Raw genomic sequence first — 17235 nt, 5'->3', positions numbered from 1 at the left:
GGCGTTGCTAAAATACTCACACTCCTGAGACTTACACACCAAAGCGTCTTTCTCATCATCCGTCAACTCAACTGGATCGACATGCATCATCTAAAACCCTCACAGTGGCAAGAGCTCCCTTCAAAAGTATGGCCTGGAATGGACAAGGCAAGCTGGCCGCCCTGCGACACCAACTTCGATAACGCCGGCCCTGCCCTCGCAGGTTTTAACAGGCCAACCCGCTACGAGGGAAAGGTCAGCAATCTCGAAGTGTACGGAACAGTCCCTCCGTCGATTTCGGGCACGTTCTATCGTATCATGCCTGAGCCTTATCACGTCCCCTTTGCCAAAAACGATATTGTAGGTTTGCCCGTACCAGTCCCTATTTGTATCAAATGCTAAAATGGTCTCTAAAGTGGCTCAATGGTGACGGTGCAATCTCCTCTTTTCGCATCAAAAACGGCAATGTCGATTTTAAGCAGCGGTTCGTTAAGACCGAAAAGTTTCGAGTTGAGACCAACGAGAATCGTGCGCTCATCGGTAAAGCAATCACAGCAACAGAGTTTTCCAAAACCGTGAGCAAATCGTACTAACAAAGACGTCAGGCAAGTACCGCAATCCTTTCACTGACCTGGTCAAGTTCGCCGACCGCACGACGGCCAACACGACGGCGTTCCCCTTCAAAGGCGTCATCCTTGCGTTAAAAGAAGACAGTCAGCCTTATGCCGTTGATCCTCGCACCCTCGAAACAATTGGCAAATGGGACTTTGACGGGCAGTTGGAAAGCGAGACTTTTACTGCGCATCCGAAGTATGACGTCAAGACGAGAGAGGTCCTGTCTTTCGGCTACGAGGGGAAGGGAATTGGAACCAGGGACGTGTTTTACATGTCGATTGATGAACACGGCAAATTTAACGAAAAGGTGTGGTTTCAGGCGCCATTCTGCGGATTCCAGCACGAGATGGCTTTTACTGATAACTGGGTGAGTATATGTTAGCCGTGTAGTTGTACTGGTTAATTCTTACTAGGTCATCTTTCCGCTTGTTCCCATGGAATGCTTCATGGACAAGCTCAAACAGGGGGGCAACCACTGGACTTGGACCGATCGACCGCACTATATAGGGCTCCTCCCACGAAGAGGAGCCAAGTCCTCGGATATCAAGGTTTGGAACGATTCCTCCTTCATCTGGCACATATCTTTAACGTGTCATAGTGGTTCAAAGGGCCGAACCTGTTCACCGGCCACGTCGCCAACGCGTGGGAGGAGAACGGGCAAGTCCACCTTCACGTGTCTATGGTCAGGGGCAACGGGTTCGGATTCTTCCCAGACCAGAACGGCGAGGCTCCCGCCTTTGATCTGGAAGTCCTTGCGCCTCATGTCTGCGAATTCGTTCTGGATCCTCACTCCACGAAGCTGGTGTATCAATCACCCACGGAAGTCGTGACATCCGGGCCAAACGAATTCCCGCGCATCGACGATCGCGTTTTTGGCAAGAAGCACCGCTTCATATACGGAAACATGATTGACATGAGCCCTGGAGTGACGGACTGGGAGTACTCTGCACCCCTGGCTGGCGGTACGTTTTCAAAAGTTTCAAGTCATGCCAGAGTCATTACGCTAACAGCTCGATAAGATGGCATTGGCCACATGAACGTTCTCTACAAATACGATCTTGTAACCGGTGTTACGCAGAAATACATCAGAGGGCCTCGCCACTTCTTCCAGGAGCCTCAGTTCGTCCCCCGACATCCGGGGGCCGCGGAGGGTGACGGTTTCCTGATTGCGTTGGTCAACAACTTTGACGAGATGACCAGCGAGCTTGTCATTATTGACTGCGACGACTTTGAGAAGCATGCTGCTATTGCAAAGCTTCCCGTCAGGTTGAGGCCTGGGTTTCATGGCAACTGGGTTGATGACACGGATATTGACGGTCGGCCAGCCACAGTAGCTGAGTTTGCTATTCCTCATCGCAGGGATGGAAACAATGAGACGAATGAGACGAATGGACGATGATGCCAGAGCTGGAATCTCTGGTCTTGTACGAATGTTTTTGGAGGAGGTGGATAGGATACTCACAAAGAGGATCTTATGGCTAAACTGTTTGTGTAACATATGTCAAATCGGTAGCTCAGTATCTATGCCTCTCTTTCTCATGAAGTTTAGTGTCAATACTCAGGATTCAACCGTACCTCGTTGCTACCAACATCTTTACAGGCATAAATGCTGTATTCTGTTCAGTTTCATGATACACTCATACAAAAACAGGAATGTGGCCGTCTAAGCCATCCTACCCGCAATCAGACCATTTTGATGACCAACAACATCTCAGAAATAGCAGGCAAGGTGTGAGGGTCACCTTCTGGCCTAATAAAGTGAGGCACTGCAACAAAACCCCCGGAACGGAGTCGGTCTCCAAACTTGCCTGATCCCCGGGATCCGGAATTACGTCAAGGTTCAGAGAGAGCCATCGAAACTTTGCCTCATTACGCTATGTGATTCAGAGTCAGGATTCAAAATAATTGCCCAATCATACACACTGGGACTTAAGCAATCATTGACTTACGACAAACAAACTATACATCGTTGTGAACTTTTCAAACAACAATATGGAATTGAACACATACACATACAAGCATCTTCGAGATGCGGATTCGATCGAAGCTGACGTTTACTTCAAGCACGGCGACTCGAGCAGCACGAAGCCTATCGGTACGTAGGATGAGTAATGATGCTTTTGACGATGACAGACTGACAAACTGGCAGCCATCTATTACCACGGCGGAAACTTTGTAGTCGGTAACAAGGGCATGATCAGCCCTCAGTACATCAAAGTGCTTCTCGACCTGGGCTTCGGCGCAGTGGTATCTCCCAACTATCGGCTCTCTCCGACAATCTCAGCATACGATGGAGCAATCGCAGACTCCAAAGACGCCTTCTCATGGGTGCAGAACGACTTGCCAGTAAAGCTAGCCAATGACGCCGGCATTATGCTGGATGGCGAGCGAGTCGTGACTTGGGGTCATTCTGCGGGAGGAACACTTGCTCTTCTTATGGTATGTGGTTTGGTCCTGGTTTTCAACATTGTCCGGTAAACTCACATTGACCTAGGCCTCGATGCCCAACCCTCCCAAGGCCATTCTTGACTTATTCGGCCTCAAGTACATGGAAGACGAGTCTTTCGCTAAGCCTGCAAAGATACCTCCCATTGAGCTCCCAGATGTGGAGTTCAGAAACAAGATATACGAAGACAAACCACCGCCGACATCAGCCCCGCCGCCCTTTGGCCCAAAGGGACCTGACGTCTCGACCTACCGCGCTGCTTGGCTCATGGGCAAGATGAAGGACGGCACTTTCCTCCGAGAGGTCGTGTCGGACGGTAACTATGGCAGGGTGGAGCCGGCCGGTTTGTTCTCGCCGTCCTTCCCGCCGACTTTCTTTGGGCATGGAGGGGCTGATTCGGCGGTGGACGTCAAATTAGCGAAGAGGGCGCACAACGCTCTGAAAGCGGACGGGGTAGATACGCAGCTTGTGGTTGTTGAAGATGCGGACCATGGTTTTGACATCGGAAAGATGCCCGGGGATCCAGAATATGAGGCTGTGATTAGCGGGTTGAAGTTCCTACGAGCGTACGTATAACTCCGGGCACACCTGGCTTGGCTTGAACCATCTATTCTTCAGTGAAGAAATCGACTGAGTTTTTCTCTGATGCAATTGAAAATTCCGCATGCCGTCATAACAAGATGTGGCCTTACGGCAATCTCCTCGCCCCAACTTCTCGCCGAGCCAAAAGCTCCCATCAAGCCCGGGGGACATAAACAAAACTCTATTCACGAACGGACAGAGAGTATTATTCTTAAGCAGGATCATCCGCCCCACTCGCCTCGGCAATCTGCTTGTACCTACCTAGCCTCAAACATTTCCCAAGACTGTTTACCAATAAGACCCCACGACACGTTCTGAACCACTCCAAATTTCATGGCCAACGTCAACGTAACCGAGGGGCCCGAGAAGTACACTGCCGCAGAGGCGTTCTTCGAGGCATTATGGGACGCAGGTGTAACGCACTGTTTCTGCAACTTTGGCTCTGATCATCCTGGCATGCTTGAAGCAATGGTGAAGGGCCAGAGAGAACGCAGAGACGCCTTTCCCAGGATAATCACATGCCCAAGCGAGGCACGTATTCCCCAACCCCAGCAACCTGAATCACTGGGAATACTTATGTTTGCGGTAGATGGTTGCCATGTCAATGGCCGACGGGTTCGCTCGCGTTACCGGAAAGCCGCAGGTCGTCATAGTTCACGTCGATGTCGGCACCCAAGCACTAGGTTGTGCGGTGCATAACGCATCCGTTGGCCGAGTACCTCTCTTAATCTTCGCTGGCCTATCTCCCTTCACTATTGAAGGGGAACTGGATGGGTCTCGCAATGAGTATATTCAGTGGCTCCAGGACGTCCACAATCAGAGGGCGATTGTCGAACAATATTGTAGGTACACCGGCGAGGTCCGGTCTGGTCTACATATCAAGGTAGGAAGAGCGTCTCGCTTCTGCTACATGAGTTGATTAGAACTAAAAATGCGATAGCAAATGATCAATCGAGCTCTCAGCTTCGCCACGAGTGACCCAAAAGGCCCTGTCTACTTGTGTGCAGCCAGAGAAGTTCTCGACGCCAAGATACAGCCTTATTCCATCGATCAAAAACATTGGTCTTCCGTGGAACCAACTGCACTCAGCCTGGGAGCAGTCGAGTTAATTGCCAACTCCCTTGTCCATGCCAGAGAGCCTCTTATTGTGATGGGATACAGCGGCAGAGACACTCGTGTCCCGGATGAGCTCGTAAAACTTGCCACGGCTGTTCCAGGGCTTCGAGTCTTTGACGCAGGAGTGAGTGAGATGTGTTTTCCAGGTATTCTGTCCATGTTTCCCTTTGGATTAGTAGAGTAACTGATACGTTGTTCGATCAGCGAACCACGTCAGCTGGCTCGGCTGTGGTTACGCCGGAGACGACAACATCAGGACTGCAGATGTCATTCTTGTCCTTGACTGCGATGTTCCATGGATCCCGACTAGATGCAAGCCCAGAACGGATGCCTGTGTCATTCACGTCGATGTTGATCCACTGAAACACAACATGCCAGTCTTTTACATCAACGCTCAGCATCGATACCAGGCCAACGCATTCGTGGCCGTCACTCAGATCAAAGACTACATTGCTTCCAATGATGAAATACAGTCCGTCATCACTTCGCCTCTCTACGCCATGCGCCTGTTGGGCTTACAAGAAACCCACGCCAACCGCATGATAAGGATCGCTGATGAGGCAAAGCCTTCACCTGAAGGCTTTTTCGGCGCCCCGAATTTGATGGACCAGCTGCGAAAGGCCGTTCCCAAGAATACAATCTTCGTCGTCGAAGCAATCACCAACACGCAGTCCGTCGCAGAGCAGCTTCGATTGACGACTCCTGGCTCCTGGTTCAATAGTGGCGGAGGTGGTCTTGGTTGGAGTGGAGGAGCGGTAAGTACACAGTGTAGATTCAGATTGCCATTTTAAGCATCCAGCTAATATTCAGCTTAACAAAACAAAAGGCTCTCGGCGTGAAAATGGCCTCAGACTTTACAGGGTCGAGACAGTTCGTCTGTCAGGTCGTAGGCGACGGTTCCTATATGTTCTCCTTTCCGGCATCCGTCTACTGGATCGCACAGCGCTACAAGATTCCGATTCTCACAATCGTTTTGAACAACAATGGATGGAACGCCCCGAGGAACTCCCTGCTCTACACCAGACCGGAAGCTTCAGCTCTCAAGGTTTCTAGAGAAGAACTTAACATCAGTTTCTCACCAACGCCGGACTACGCGGGGATCGCTGCCGCAGCTGGACGTGGAGAGGTCGGCTGCTTCAGATCTTTCAAAGCTGATGATTTAGCGGAAACGTTGCGCAAAGCTGTTCAGTGTGTCTTAGAAGGACACAGTGCTGTGTTTGAGGCACAGTTAGACGGTCCAGACGGCAAACACATGGGAAAGCAATAGGTCTTCGACTGGGCAATATTGGGCACGTCCAGGAAAGGCCGCACACTTCCCGGCTCATTAGGCTGGACTTCAGTGACAGATTTTGAATCAAAAAAAGCTCATAAGCTCTCCATACTTACTCATCATCTTCAAGAAACAATAATTTTGCCACTGAACTGGCTTGTACACCCAACAAGTAAACATATCTAAGCATACTGTTTTGCATCAGGTATCCAGCGATAGTGCCGACGACATCTGGCATTGATTTGACGCTACATACTGGCCAACTCATCATATAGACATTCTTGGTGTTGCAAGTGATTCGCGATACAAGAAGCGAGATCAAAGACGCAAACGGTGAGAGACAGACTGAGGCAGACTGAAGACCCCACCCGAAATGCAACGACATCCAAATCCAGACGGAAGGAACATCACGCCCGTCGGAAACTACTGTGAACTAGCCAAATAAAGCCAAGGAACTACAGGTCGGATCCAAGGAGCAAACATCCCGGAAGCACCGCAAAGTGTCGTTTGACCTCAAGTTTTCGTCTGATTCTCGACCCCACAGAAAGTCGGCATTGAACCTTCACGGAAGGCTTCCTCTAGTCAGTGGTTCCCGGGGATCTGCGCTCGGAGGTTAATTTCTACTGTAAGATCCAAAGCCCTAACTTCAATGTCCCCGGGAAGTCTGTTGTATTCCACTTTGCCACCTGTTCCGTGGCATTTGGGACCACCTGCACTGCGGCGACGGACATCCCAATGCCGATGGCGCCGTGGAAGTGACAGTTTGTCTGTCTCATAGCTCCCGGCGCGGCTATGACGCCGGCGACGGTGGTTTCAGCGAGGACAAAGTTTTGTACCTTTCTGGAGCCGCGCCAGAGAGGAAACGACAGACCGCAGTGTGTACTGCGTGGGCTGCATTTCAAGGTGGAAATCTGTCAGCTCAGACAGTTTGAGAGAAGGATTGGGGAAAGGTTGCCGCATTTGTGCCAGGGAAGAACTGGTCCATTATCTCCATGATCACGGAGTTTTCGGCTCCACGATAGATTTCGAATTTTATTTCCATTCCCTCTTAAAACTACCCCGACTCAAAAAGAATCCAACTAGAGGATCTAGAGCTTCATTCTTTCCGGTTCCGTTCTTCTGCGAGTCAAACATGTTAATGCACCTGTTTCTAACGTCTTTAACTACAGTGCCAAGTTCAAGAGTCGTTAATCAGACTCAAGCACGTCGGCATGCCTTGAGACCGACCAACGGTGGGCCATAGATAGATAGAAGCGACGGCAAATCTCAGAGATTTGAACATGTCTATGAATTGTTCTTTTTCACTGCTCTGACAAAATCGCGGGAGAGTCTGGGTACGGCGTCGACGCGGTGCTGGGCGCAGCACATGGAGCACTAAATAAGGATGTCAATCTTGAGCGGACTGAATGAAGAAGCACAGGGTGCTCAACAATAATACCAGGGGCAACGTTTCGGATACCGCCAGCGTCTACGTCTTCAAGCTAACGTATAAGATCAACGAGGAGCTGGAAGTCGTAGGGAGCAGCATCTGGTGTAACATTGATGTCGGCGAAAATGAAGTTGAAATTCTTGGCTTCGACTGCGATCTTATTGGCATACGCTTTGCCCCTAAATCTGCGTTTTGTCCGAATTACTACACTTTGAAGATGATTGACGATGGCGTTCGTTCCTTGGTCTCGCAAGCGTAACTTGACCATTCAAACACCCCGTTGTCGGAGCCATTCCGACGTGTTAAAGGGTTCCAGACTTCGTTCCATGGGCTTAGCAATCCACGGACAAGACCCAATCCAGAAGCTCAAGTAATGCCAACTTGTCAATTCTATCCAGCCATTGGGCCTAGCTCTTGGTGATTTCTTGAGTCAACACTAACGATGCAGTTTGAACACGAAGCACGCGCTTATGGTCATTTTCGTTTTGTGCCCGATAGACGCAATGAGTTGGCCAAACCCCAATTAAGCCGGTGGGCCTTCAGGCTGAAAGGCTGAGTTGAATGGTCACGATTCGAGGGCACTGATTTCACCGATGCCTATAGGTACTCGGAGACGACTTCCAACAATCCGCTGGTCAAGAAGCCATGTGACTCCTAGAAGTTTGGCCTCGAACATCCGCTCCACGGCATCACAAGTGATGGCAACAAACGGTCGGTCTCTAAAACTTGCAGAGTTTGGAGCTTACACCCAGACGACTGCCTTTAATTCCTAGATATGGCGGAAAAATAATGCTTAGACGCTGGCAGCCTCTCGAGGCTCAAGATTTCTTGCGCTTCTGAGGTGATGAGGAGCCAAGAGACGTAATACACGATCTCTATTCTAAGGAATGATGAGTGCATAGACAACGGTGAATTGGTTTACCCACCTTTAGAAAGACTGATGACATGTAATTACTGACCAAGTCCGCAAAGGCGGAATTGGAGCAATCCAGAGTCTGTCTTGTTCAGATAGGGTCTGCGTCTGGAAGATATCGACAGGGCCAAGGTCAACACGGTCTTAGGCCTCGTTCAAGCGTCGCTCGGTGAGGCCGGCTTCGCCAAGGTTCGAGCGGCGATGAAGACTAACAAGTCTCTGGGATAAGCCTGTCAAGCAGGCTACTCTGGACGAATGCAGCTACTTATATGACCTTTCCAACCATTTGGAAAGTCGCTCAGCTGACCTTGAGCTCTGCAGCTTTGCGGTTTCCGGCACGGCTTCGAAAACTGAGGCGTGGGCGTACATGCTACTTGGACATCACCTCTACCTTCATGCTTTTGTTTCGCGACGCAGAATGGTCATCGGCCCTGTGCTGTTGGATGCGGAGCCGAGCGTACGTGTGCGTCCAATACTCAATTTTGGCCGTGGCTGACGTTTTCTCAGACAACTAACAAAGGGCCTGGTCGAGAAGTCACTCTTCACACGCGAGGGACAGCCAGCAGAGTCTGGAATTTCAATCCGGGGATGCAAAAGGGTGGGAAAAGAGAACCAAAAAAAAGGGAAAAAAAAGACTCAAGTCTACTCTAAAATATTTGATCCATCGATGCGCGAAAGTCAGTGGAATTCAGCAGATCAGGTAGGCGCCAACCAACCCTGAAAGCAGTGGGGCTCACCTAACAGATAGCAGAATAACCCTATATAAAGGTGTATAGGTATCCGACATGACAGACGAAAAGCAGTCACTGCTAATGTCCGTTGTGGGCGAATTTCTCGTGCTTTAGCCTGCTGGACCGCTCAACTTCAGAGGGAGACGAGTTCGAGAATACTTTGCCGAAACTAACTTCTCGTGCATAGGGGAGGTTGGACCCTCAGATTCGTTGTACTAACTTATTCAAAGCCCAGTAACGTCGTTCGGGTTTCAACAAAATTCAGGCGTGTTCTAAATGGCGAAGAATTCGCTACGTATCAAATCCACACCATTCAGAGACTTCCGAATGGCAATCACTACGGCAGAGAGCTTCTGCGGTTGTGTGGAGACGGGTGAGAGGAGTACGAGCGGCTCTGCAAGGTCTGGCCCGGTACAGGTGCCGCGAGGATTGGCACTGACCAGGGTTCTCATCTGATGTAGCTCTGCATTAAACATATTTGCCATCTCCGCACTTTATATCTGTTTGAATTTGTAAGTATGATGTAGGCAAGCCGAATGGTAACGGCACCGGGATTTATGAGCTATCCGTGGGCGCGTCGCTCGGGCTCGCAATATAATGTGAAATGTCCCCTCTTACCCGCCTTGCTCGTAGCGGATGGGCATGCAAAGGATATTGCTTATCATGTCCAGGGAAAATACTCCGCCGAGCACCCGTCCACAACGCGCGAAGCGTGTAGCCCGGGCGTGTGATTACTGTCGCAAGAAGAGGGTCAGTGTCTTTCACTCGTCCTACGTCATGGGGGATGCTGACTTGTAGGTCGATGGTAGCTAAAATGCACCCCGGATCAACGACCCTGCTTCAACTGTCAATTATATCGCACTCAGTGCATTTCCTCTGACAGAAGACTACGCGCGGCTGGAAGACAAACTAGAAGGCCCTTCGAGGTTGAGCAAGAAACGGTAACAGCCAACAGCACCTCGGAGTCGACAAATATTCATGATGATTCTGGCATAAGTTTATCTCGAAGTTCAGCAGCGGACTCGAGTTCCATGTTTGACGACAGCTTGCCTGGCCCAATTGTCTGGCCCCGAGAAGACGCATTCGAAGCGAGTCCCGAAACCCATGATTTTGGCATTGTACTACATCAACTTGGTATTGGAGTGTCGTCCAACTTCTGGGATATCGATCACACGTCACCAACAGAGTTGCCAGACCTGAGCAACACTCTCGGAGGCTATTGCACGGATGCCGGCGGCCATTCACCTTCTCAACATCCGCTTTCCGATATTAGCGCGACGAGCCATCTTTTCTCCACATCAGCTCACGTCTTACCGTTCGCCAAATCGTCACTTAGCCTGGCAAACGGGAAAGTGCCAGATATCGAGGCGTTGACGCGGCGCAGCGAGAACACTGCATCCCTCCAGCGAACGGTATTTCCTTCAATGTACATTCGGAAAAATGAGAGTCGGGGGCACTACGTCGGTAAGTCAAGGAAATCCAGTCAACGCATACAATCTATTCATTGCGTCCAATCTTAGGGTTAGGTTCTGTTGGTGCCACACTTGCGATATGCCTTACGGATGGCCTCAAAAGTCAGCAGCTTCCTCTGAAGTCTGACGGCCTGGACTTTCTTATTGAGGCTGGGCCGCAAGTCGACGAGGCCGGTTTGTCGTCTCTCTTCGACATTACAAGCCAAGAGTTACCTAGCAAAGAAGTCGCAACGAAGTGTATACAAGGTTGAAGTCTCCCCGATAGTGAAACAATTGCTGCATCTGACTAATTCTCAGCCTTTTTCGAATGCGTTGCCTTTTTCTTTCCAATCATCGACAGAGACATATTTATGTCGCGCATGGAAATGATGTACACGCCGCAGAGACCGAGACTCAACGCTCTCGACTATTGTCTCTTTCACCTCGTCGTATCACTGGGAGCGCTCGTCCAGAGACGTACTTCAACACAGACAGAGGACATGGACCGGGTTTACCTATCTTCATATCAAAAAGCCTGGTCCATGATGTCAGACGCACTGGCATCTCCTTGTGAGACCAGCTTGCAGATCCTCATACTCCATGTCGGTGCCTCGATCGTCGCCTTTTACCACTGATCATGCTAATATTCCCAGATATTCATCCACACCAAGTCTGGGCGAGAAGGGTTCGCCTGGGTCTTGTGTGGTCTTGCTATCAGAGTCGCCCAATCCTTGGGTCTACATCAGAAGAGCCCTACAGATATGGGGTTCTCAGAGCGGCGGATCATCCTTCGTAGTCGCCTCTGGTGCATATTATTTGGCTTCGACTCGTAAGCTGTACAAGTCTCAATGCCCTTTCTGATCGCTAAAGTCAGAGAAGGAGTCTCTCACTCGTTCAAGGTCGACCTCCTGGGATCTCGAGCGGCCTTTACGACAAGGATATATCTTACCTGGACGATTCTCAAAGTGACTCACCTTCTGGGCCGCCCAGTCGTGCGCAAATGTCGAATTGGTGGTACAAACTAAGCCAGATACAAAACCAGTACTGTGCCGTGATGCAGACCAAGCATTCACTTGTCTCCAGGCTAGACAGCATATCAGAGGCAAACCAGCGCCTCGAGGTGTGGAAGGACAGCCTGCCATCTTCGTATCGCCCGGACGGAACCATTATAGTTTCTCCAGAGAACTACTGGCACGTCGTGCTACTCCACCTAGAGTATTTCAATTTTCTGCGCACTATTCATCTCGCTGGCACCGTCCTGAGGCTTTCTTGTAGCGGAGTAGCGCACCAAAACTCATCTGAATACCAAGCTAGCGAGGTCATCTGCGTTGAAGCTGCAAGATGTTTCATCAAAATATTGAACAAGTAAGTTCCGTTCCGTCAGAATCGCATGATGCAACGTGCTAAAGCCAACCAAAGCAGCTCTACGGGAGACATAGCGGCGAGGAAAGGGCGCCTAATCGGGTTTGTCATGTTATCTGATCAAAGTGATTCCAACCATTCTGACCCGAGCAGGTTTCATTCGACTAGCTACATGTCTGCTATTGCAGTTCTCTACCGGAGCATTATGTGCAACCCTTCTAACATCTCATCACGAGCTGACTTGGAGTACCTGCGTGCTGGGAAACTGCATTTAGAGCACGATCGCCCTATAAACATTGCTATTCCAACCATAATCAAATTGTTTAACGATATGCTTACTACTGCAGAAGAAGCTGTACAGAAACGCAATTATTGTATTATTTAGGTAGTGTAGGTATACTGCTTAAGTATTACTTCTCAACTAGTGAGGTTTATGTCATGTTAGTATAGTAGTAGCTGAAGGACGCTTAATATTTAGTATTATTTTATAATAAGTATTAATGGAATTCTTAAAATAAGATTCAGTCGTGACTGAAGCCAGTAGTCAACAGACTGAATATGTCGGATCTGTCGCGTAAAGCACGACGGTCTTCGAGATGCCGATGAGTCCATTTCGGCTCGGAAGCCGGCGCCGAAGCCTGGCGCCCTGACCCGCAGATTGTATCCACCGGATCCGGATTAGCGGAATGGGGCACTATTGACCCGGACCGCAGCTAAGCCCCGTTGTCTGGGCACAGCTGCAGCCTAAAGCGGCCAAAACCAAGCCTGCAATCATCAACGGGGTCGACGTTCTCCCGAATTACTTCCGATGCTTCGTCACATATTCTAATACCCCACGGCGCCTTCATTCAAGCTTATACACCAACATGGGTCGAGAAACTCAGACCTCAACCGGTCAGCATGATTCGAGCGTTGCCGGAACCGCAAATACAAGGACCACAGAGACTCGGCGATCCCACAAAAAGTCTCGCAACGGGTGCACCGAGTGCAAACGTCGCCATATCCGCTGCGACGAGCGCCAGCCGTCTTGCGCAAATTGCGAAGTTGCAGAGCGTGCATGCGTCTTCCCGCCGCCCAAGGTGGGCAAGCAGAGGCGGAAACGAGGGCAACAGCGGCACGCATCGCAACAGCACGGGCGAGAGACAACAACAACAACAAGTCCAACACTACCCGATCCCACAGAGGGTAGTGTAAACAACATTGACGATGCGGAAGAGCATAATACACAGACGCCGCTGGCCATTCATCAGCAAAACAGCCACTCGGAACTCGGTCCAGCGGTAGATCAACCCACCATTTCCTTGTCGTTGGAGCACGGTGACCAAGCGTCCATAGCCGACCTCGAGCCTACCGCTTCCCATCCACCTTCCGATTGCCATCCTGGCTTAATCGGTGTACCAAACGTCGCGTCCAAGACAATATTCACGCCGCAACACATGATTCTCATGCACCATGCCCACACAGTGCCAAACTTCACCGGGCCCAACCGGAGCATAGTGGATATTGCCATCCGCCACGCTGTCGACTCACCGTACCTCCTCGATGAAATTCTTGCTTTCACAGCTTTCGACATGGTTCATCTGTATCCTGGATCAGCCGTTTGTCTCCGACACCTGGCCACAGAGCTACAAACACGCGCTCTTGCCTCCTTCACTCTCCTCACAGAAACGGTTCCCAAAGATGACAAAGCTACCGCCGTCCCTCGCTTCCTCTTTTCTGCCATCCTAGGCAGACATGTTCTTGCCGACACTCTCGCGCACTACCGCTCCGACTTCCACTCATTTATCGATCGACTTGTGGAATGTTTCAATCTCAATCGCGGCATCACCTCCGTCACGCCTCCGGCTAAGGACTATCTGTACAACTCCGAGATCCAGCCCTTTCTCAATGTTGTCCTCAAGGCTCATAAAAAGATCGTTTCTCCAGGAACCGAGTGCGATCCTCTTACTCGTCTTTTGGACGATTCTGACCTTAGCGAAACCAGCATGAAGGCATGCCGTCATACCATTGAGCTTTTACAGTGGTCCTTCGACCTGTGTCGAGGCCTCGACGAAGAGGAATATCCCTCAGCGGCCTCGTCGTTTTCTGTGAAGATAGAGGGAAGCTTCGTTGACATGCTGCGGAAACATCGACCAGAGGCCCTAGTCATTCTCGCCTACTATGGTGTATTATTGCACCGCTGCCGCAGCTTTTGGGCCTTCGGCAGTGCTGGCGCCTCAATGATTCGCGCTATTGCCGGGCACTTGGGTAGCTACTGGCGAGGCGTGCTTGAGTGGCCGCTGCTTGTCATTGAAACGGAGTGCAACTCGGAGCCCGTAGCTGAGGCGACGACTCTTGGCACTCTTACAATGACATCGCATGTATCACAGTGATTTTCGATGACGAAGCACATGGATTTTGGCGGATCATTATTATGCAAACTTTGGGCGTTTCTACTTTGCTAAGGATAGCTCTTAGGGCTTGTGGATACAATATTACCATTTGAGGTGGACTTCATAGAAAATATGAACGGGCACTAGGCATCCATAGTGCACACTTAATTAGGCAAAGGCAGGAATATTTTCGAAATGAAATGGCGCTCAGCTTGGCTAATATCCAGATATCATGAAAGGAATATGATCCTGCAGCCTAATTACATCGTTGATTTGCATCGCCCTCAATACTTTTTGTTCGGAATTCCGTTCGCTGGAAACATCCAAATTACGCATAATTGTTCATACGTCTTAGTTACAGTCTATAGTGACTAAGTAATTTTACAGTCCGTTACGTTAACAGCGTCCGCCCCCCCTTTTTTTCCCCACTTATACAAAAACATAAAAAAAAGCTAATTTTACGCTATAATATACATTTTGCTATATTACATATAAAACATATTAAACCTATTATTAATACTTTAATTACTATTAATTATTATAGTTATAGTGTTATAGTTAGCTATCTAACAGTAAGGTCTACTAATAGAAGCTAGGGATTAATACGTTATAATAGTATACTGAGGTTATAGTCTAAGTTATAGGTTATAAACTAGTTATAGATTAGATCTTTAGAAATTAAAGTGATTAGTCTTAGTCTTAATAAGTAATTTATAGTAAAAATAAGCTAAGAGTATCTATAAAGATAAATACTAAGTTAATTACTAAAGAACTATAGAAGTCTAACTTTAAATAAAGCTTAAGTTATACTATATATAAATTTTAAATAGTTTTTTTATCTAGTTACTAATTCCTAACTAAGTATTAGTAAGTACTTAGTAATTATTAGTAAGTACTTAGTAATCCTTATTAAGTACTTAGTAATCTATACTATTTATTTAGTCTTATCTTATTATTATATAACTTATACTATAGTTCTTCTATTATCTAAGTAAGTCCTTATTATTCCTATAATCCTATAATATAAATATCCTATCCTAACTATTTATTACCTAAGTAGGTTAGTTAACTATTATTTATATATAATAAGTTATAATATTAGGTCCCCTCTCTAAAGGTTTTATCCTTAAGACTTAATATAAATAGGTTATTAGTCTTAAGTTAGGGATCTATTAATTATACTTCTTATCTTATTTATAATATTAATACTATATTAGGTTATATTATTAAAAATCCTATAATTTCTATACTTTATTACTATTATTATTCTCTTAATATTACTAAGAATAGTTTTAAAGTTATACCTTATTATTACTATTATTTAAAAGGGCTTTACTATAAAATACTACCTAGGTTATTAGTTTATAAGGAGTATATTACTATTAGTAGTACTTATTATTCCTATAATACTTCTAATAATATAATTTATTAGTATAAAGTAGTATCTATTTTAAGTTTTCTTTTCTTTCTTTAGCTAACTAGTTATAGTAGAGCAGTTAATAATAGAGTCCTATTATCTAAATAATAAAGAGGAGGAGATTAAGGAATTATTTTATAAGAGAATAGAGGTATTATAAAAAGTATAAACTAAAGTAAATAAAGTACTTATAAAATTAGATTATATTTATAAAGCGAAGAGAATAGTCTTTAAGAAGGGTTATAAAGAGATATTAGTAGTTATAAAAAGAGGTGAGGTATCTAAAGTTCTTTTTATAGAATCTTCTATATTAGAAGTTTAGTCCTTAGGTAGCTTTAGGGTATTAGACTTAGATTCTATTCTTAATTAGAATCCTAGTACTCTAAATTTCTTATTAGGGGAACCTTAGTTATATTTTAGTATTCTTAATTAAATAGATATATTTTCCTATTATACTAATCTAAAGTATCCTCTTAGTTATACTTATACTAATAGGAGTTATATCCCTTATTTCTTAGTTTCTCTTTATTTCTATTATATTTCCTCTTATATCTATTTTTCTTTTTTATTAGTGTTTTTTATATACTCCTTAAATTCTTCTAAAATTATAGGTAAGCTTAGTCTATTCTTAGGATTAATATAGTTAAGTATTTTAATATACTTATTAATCTTATCTTAATACTTAAATAGGTTATTATCTAGTTCCTATATATTATCTTTATATCTATAGTTTTTCTATTTAATAAAGTATTCCTATTTATTATCTCTATATTAGTAATTAAATAGCTTTTCTACTTTATACTTTAGTTTATTATCTTCTATAATAATAAAGTTATTTATTTATAATCCTTATAGTATTAGCTTAAGAAGTAAAATATAGAATACTAAGTAATACTTTATAGTTTCTAAAAATTTAAGCTTATAGTTAACTAGTAAAATAACTTATAAAATCTTAAAAGGTTTAAGTTTTTTATAGTTAAGTTTATTACTTAGTTATTTTATTTTAATATTTCGCTATATAAAGTAAGTACTATCTCCCTCTTTTAAAGTTAATCCCTTAATCTTTTATTTATTACTAAACTTTAATATTTATTATTAGATAAATTTAAGTTCTTTATATATATTATCTTAGATATCCTTAATTTACTATATTAAAGTAGTAGCTTTAACTATAACTAGACCTACTTAAAGTTCTTTATAAATAATTAATTTAAAACTATAATTAAAATAAAAAGGGGATTCCTTAATACTTTCTCTAATTATACTATTATAAGTAAACTAAGTAGTTAGTAAAAGTATAACTTAGTTATTTTAATTATAGTTAATATAGGTATAGAGGTAGGTTTTAAGGATTTAATTAATTTATTCTATTTATCTATTAATTTATAAGTAAAATATAATAAATATTAATTATTTAATATTAAGTTATACTATAATTAACTTTTAAAACTTAGAAATAAAAATCTTATCTTAGTTTAATATAATTTCCTTAGGTATTCTATAGTTAATAATAATATACTTAAGGAAAGTATATATATATTCTTTAATATTA

General features: G+C 45.6%; 5 protein-coding genes and 1 pseudogene across 6 annotated transcripts; 4 read left to right on the top strand and 2 right to left on the bottom strand.

The window, feature by feature from the left end:
- Nucleotides 1-138: 138 nt before the first annotated feature.
- GCG54_00005717 (Lignostilbene-alpha beta-dioxygenase isozyme I) lies at nt 139-1993 on the top strand (the record flags this gene model as incomplete). The annotated part of the gene is made up of 6 exons (XM_045405733.1): nt 139-339; nt 396-519; nt 585-961; nt 1008-1142; nt 1193-1556; nt 1614-1993. The coding sequence occupies 6 exons, from the start codon at nt 139-141 to the stop codon at nt 1991-1993; spliced, it is 1581 nt and encodes a 526-aa protein (XP_045264131.1).
- A 593-nt stretch (nt 1994-2586) lies between these two features.
- On the top strand, nt 2587-6005 carry GCG54_00005716 (Non-reducing polyketide synthase ausA; the record flags this gene model as incomplete). Its single annotated transcript, XM_045405732.1, has 6 exons — nt 2587-2689; nt 2744-3033; nt 3089-3606; nt 4784-4866; nt 4943-5493; nt 5565-6005. 6 exons carry the CDS (start codon nt 2587-2589, stop codon nt 6003-6005), a joined length of 1986 nt encoding a protein of 661 aa, XP_045264130.1.
- Nucleotides 6006-6628: 623 nt separating this feature from the next.
- On the bottom strand, nt 6629-7002 carry GCG54_00005715 (uncharacterized protein; the record flags this gene model as incomplete). The annotated part of the gene is given in 2 exon segments (XM_045405731.1): nt 6629-6919; nt 6934-7002. 2 exon segments carry the CDS (start codon nt 7000-7002, stop codon nt 6629-6631), a joined length of 360 nt encoding a protein of 119 aa, XP_045264129.1.
- Nucleotides 7003-7040: 38 nt separating this feature from the next.
- Nucleotides 7041-7290, bottom strand: GCG54_00005714 (uncharacterized protein; the record flags this gene model as incomplete). Its single annotated transcript, XM_045405730.1, has 2 exons — nt 7041-7171; nt 7206-7290. 2 exons carry the CDS (start codon nt 7288-7290, stop codon nt 7041-7043), a joined length of 216 nt encoding a protein of 71 aa, XP_045264128.1.
- A 1110-nt stretch (nt 7291-8400) lies between these two features.
- GCG54_00005712 lies at nt 8401-9458 on the top strand (annotated as a pseudogene). The gene is made up of 5 exons: nt 8401-8519; nt 8567-8807; nt 8871-9050; nt 9127-9273; nt 9312-9458. Coding segments are annotated over exons 1-5 (834 nt in total).
- Nucleotides 9459-12760: 3302 nt separating this feature from the next.
- GCG54_00005711 (uncharacterized protein) lies at nt 12761-14266 on the top strand (the record flags this gene model as incomplete). Its single annotated transcript, XM_045405729.1, has 1 exon — nt 12761-14266. The coding sequence occupies one exon, from the start codon at nt 12761-12763 to the stop codon at nt 14264-14266; it is 1506 nt and encodes a 501-aa protein (XP_045264127.1).
- Nucleotides 14267-17235: the final 2969 nt, after the last annotated feature.

Source organism: Colletotrichum gloeosporioides, assembly GCF_011800055.1.
Source record: "Colletotrichum gloeosporioides strain Lc1 chromosome Unknown consensus_47, whole genome shotgun sequence".
Lineage (NCBI taxonomy): Eukaryota > Fungi > Ascomycota > Sordariomycetes > Glomerellales > Glomerellaceae > Colletotrichum > Colletotrichum gloeosporioides.
The sequence above is the reverse complement of the archived record's forward strand: the minus strand, read 5'-3'. Positions and strand labels throughout refer to the sequence as shown.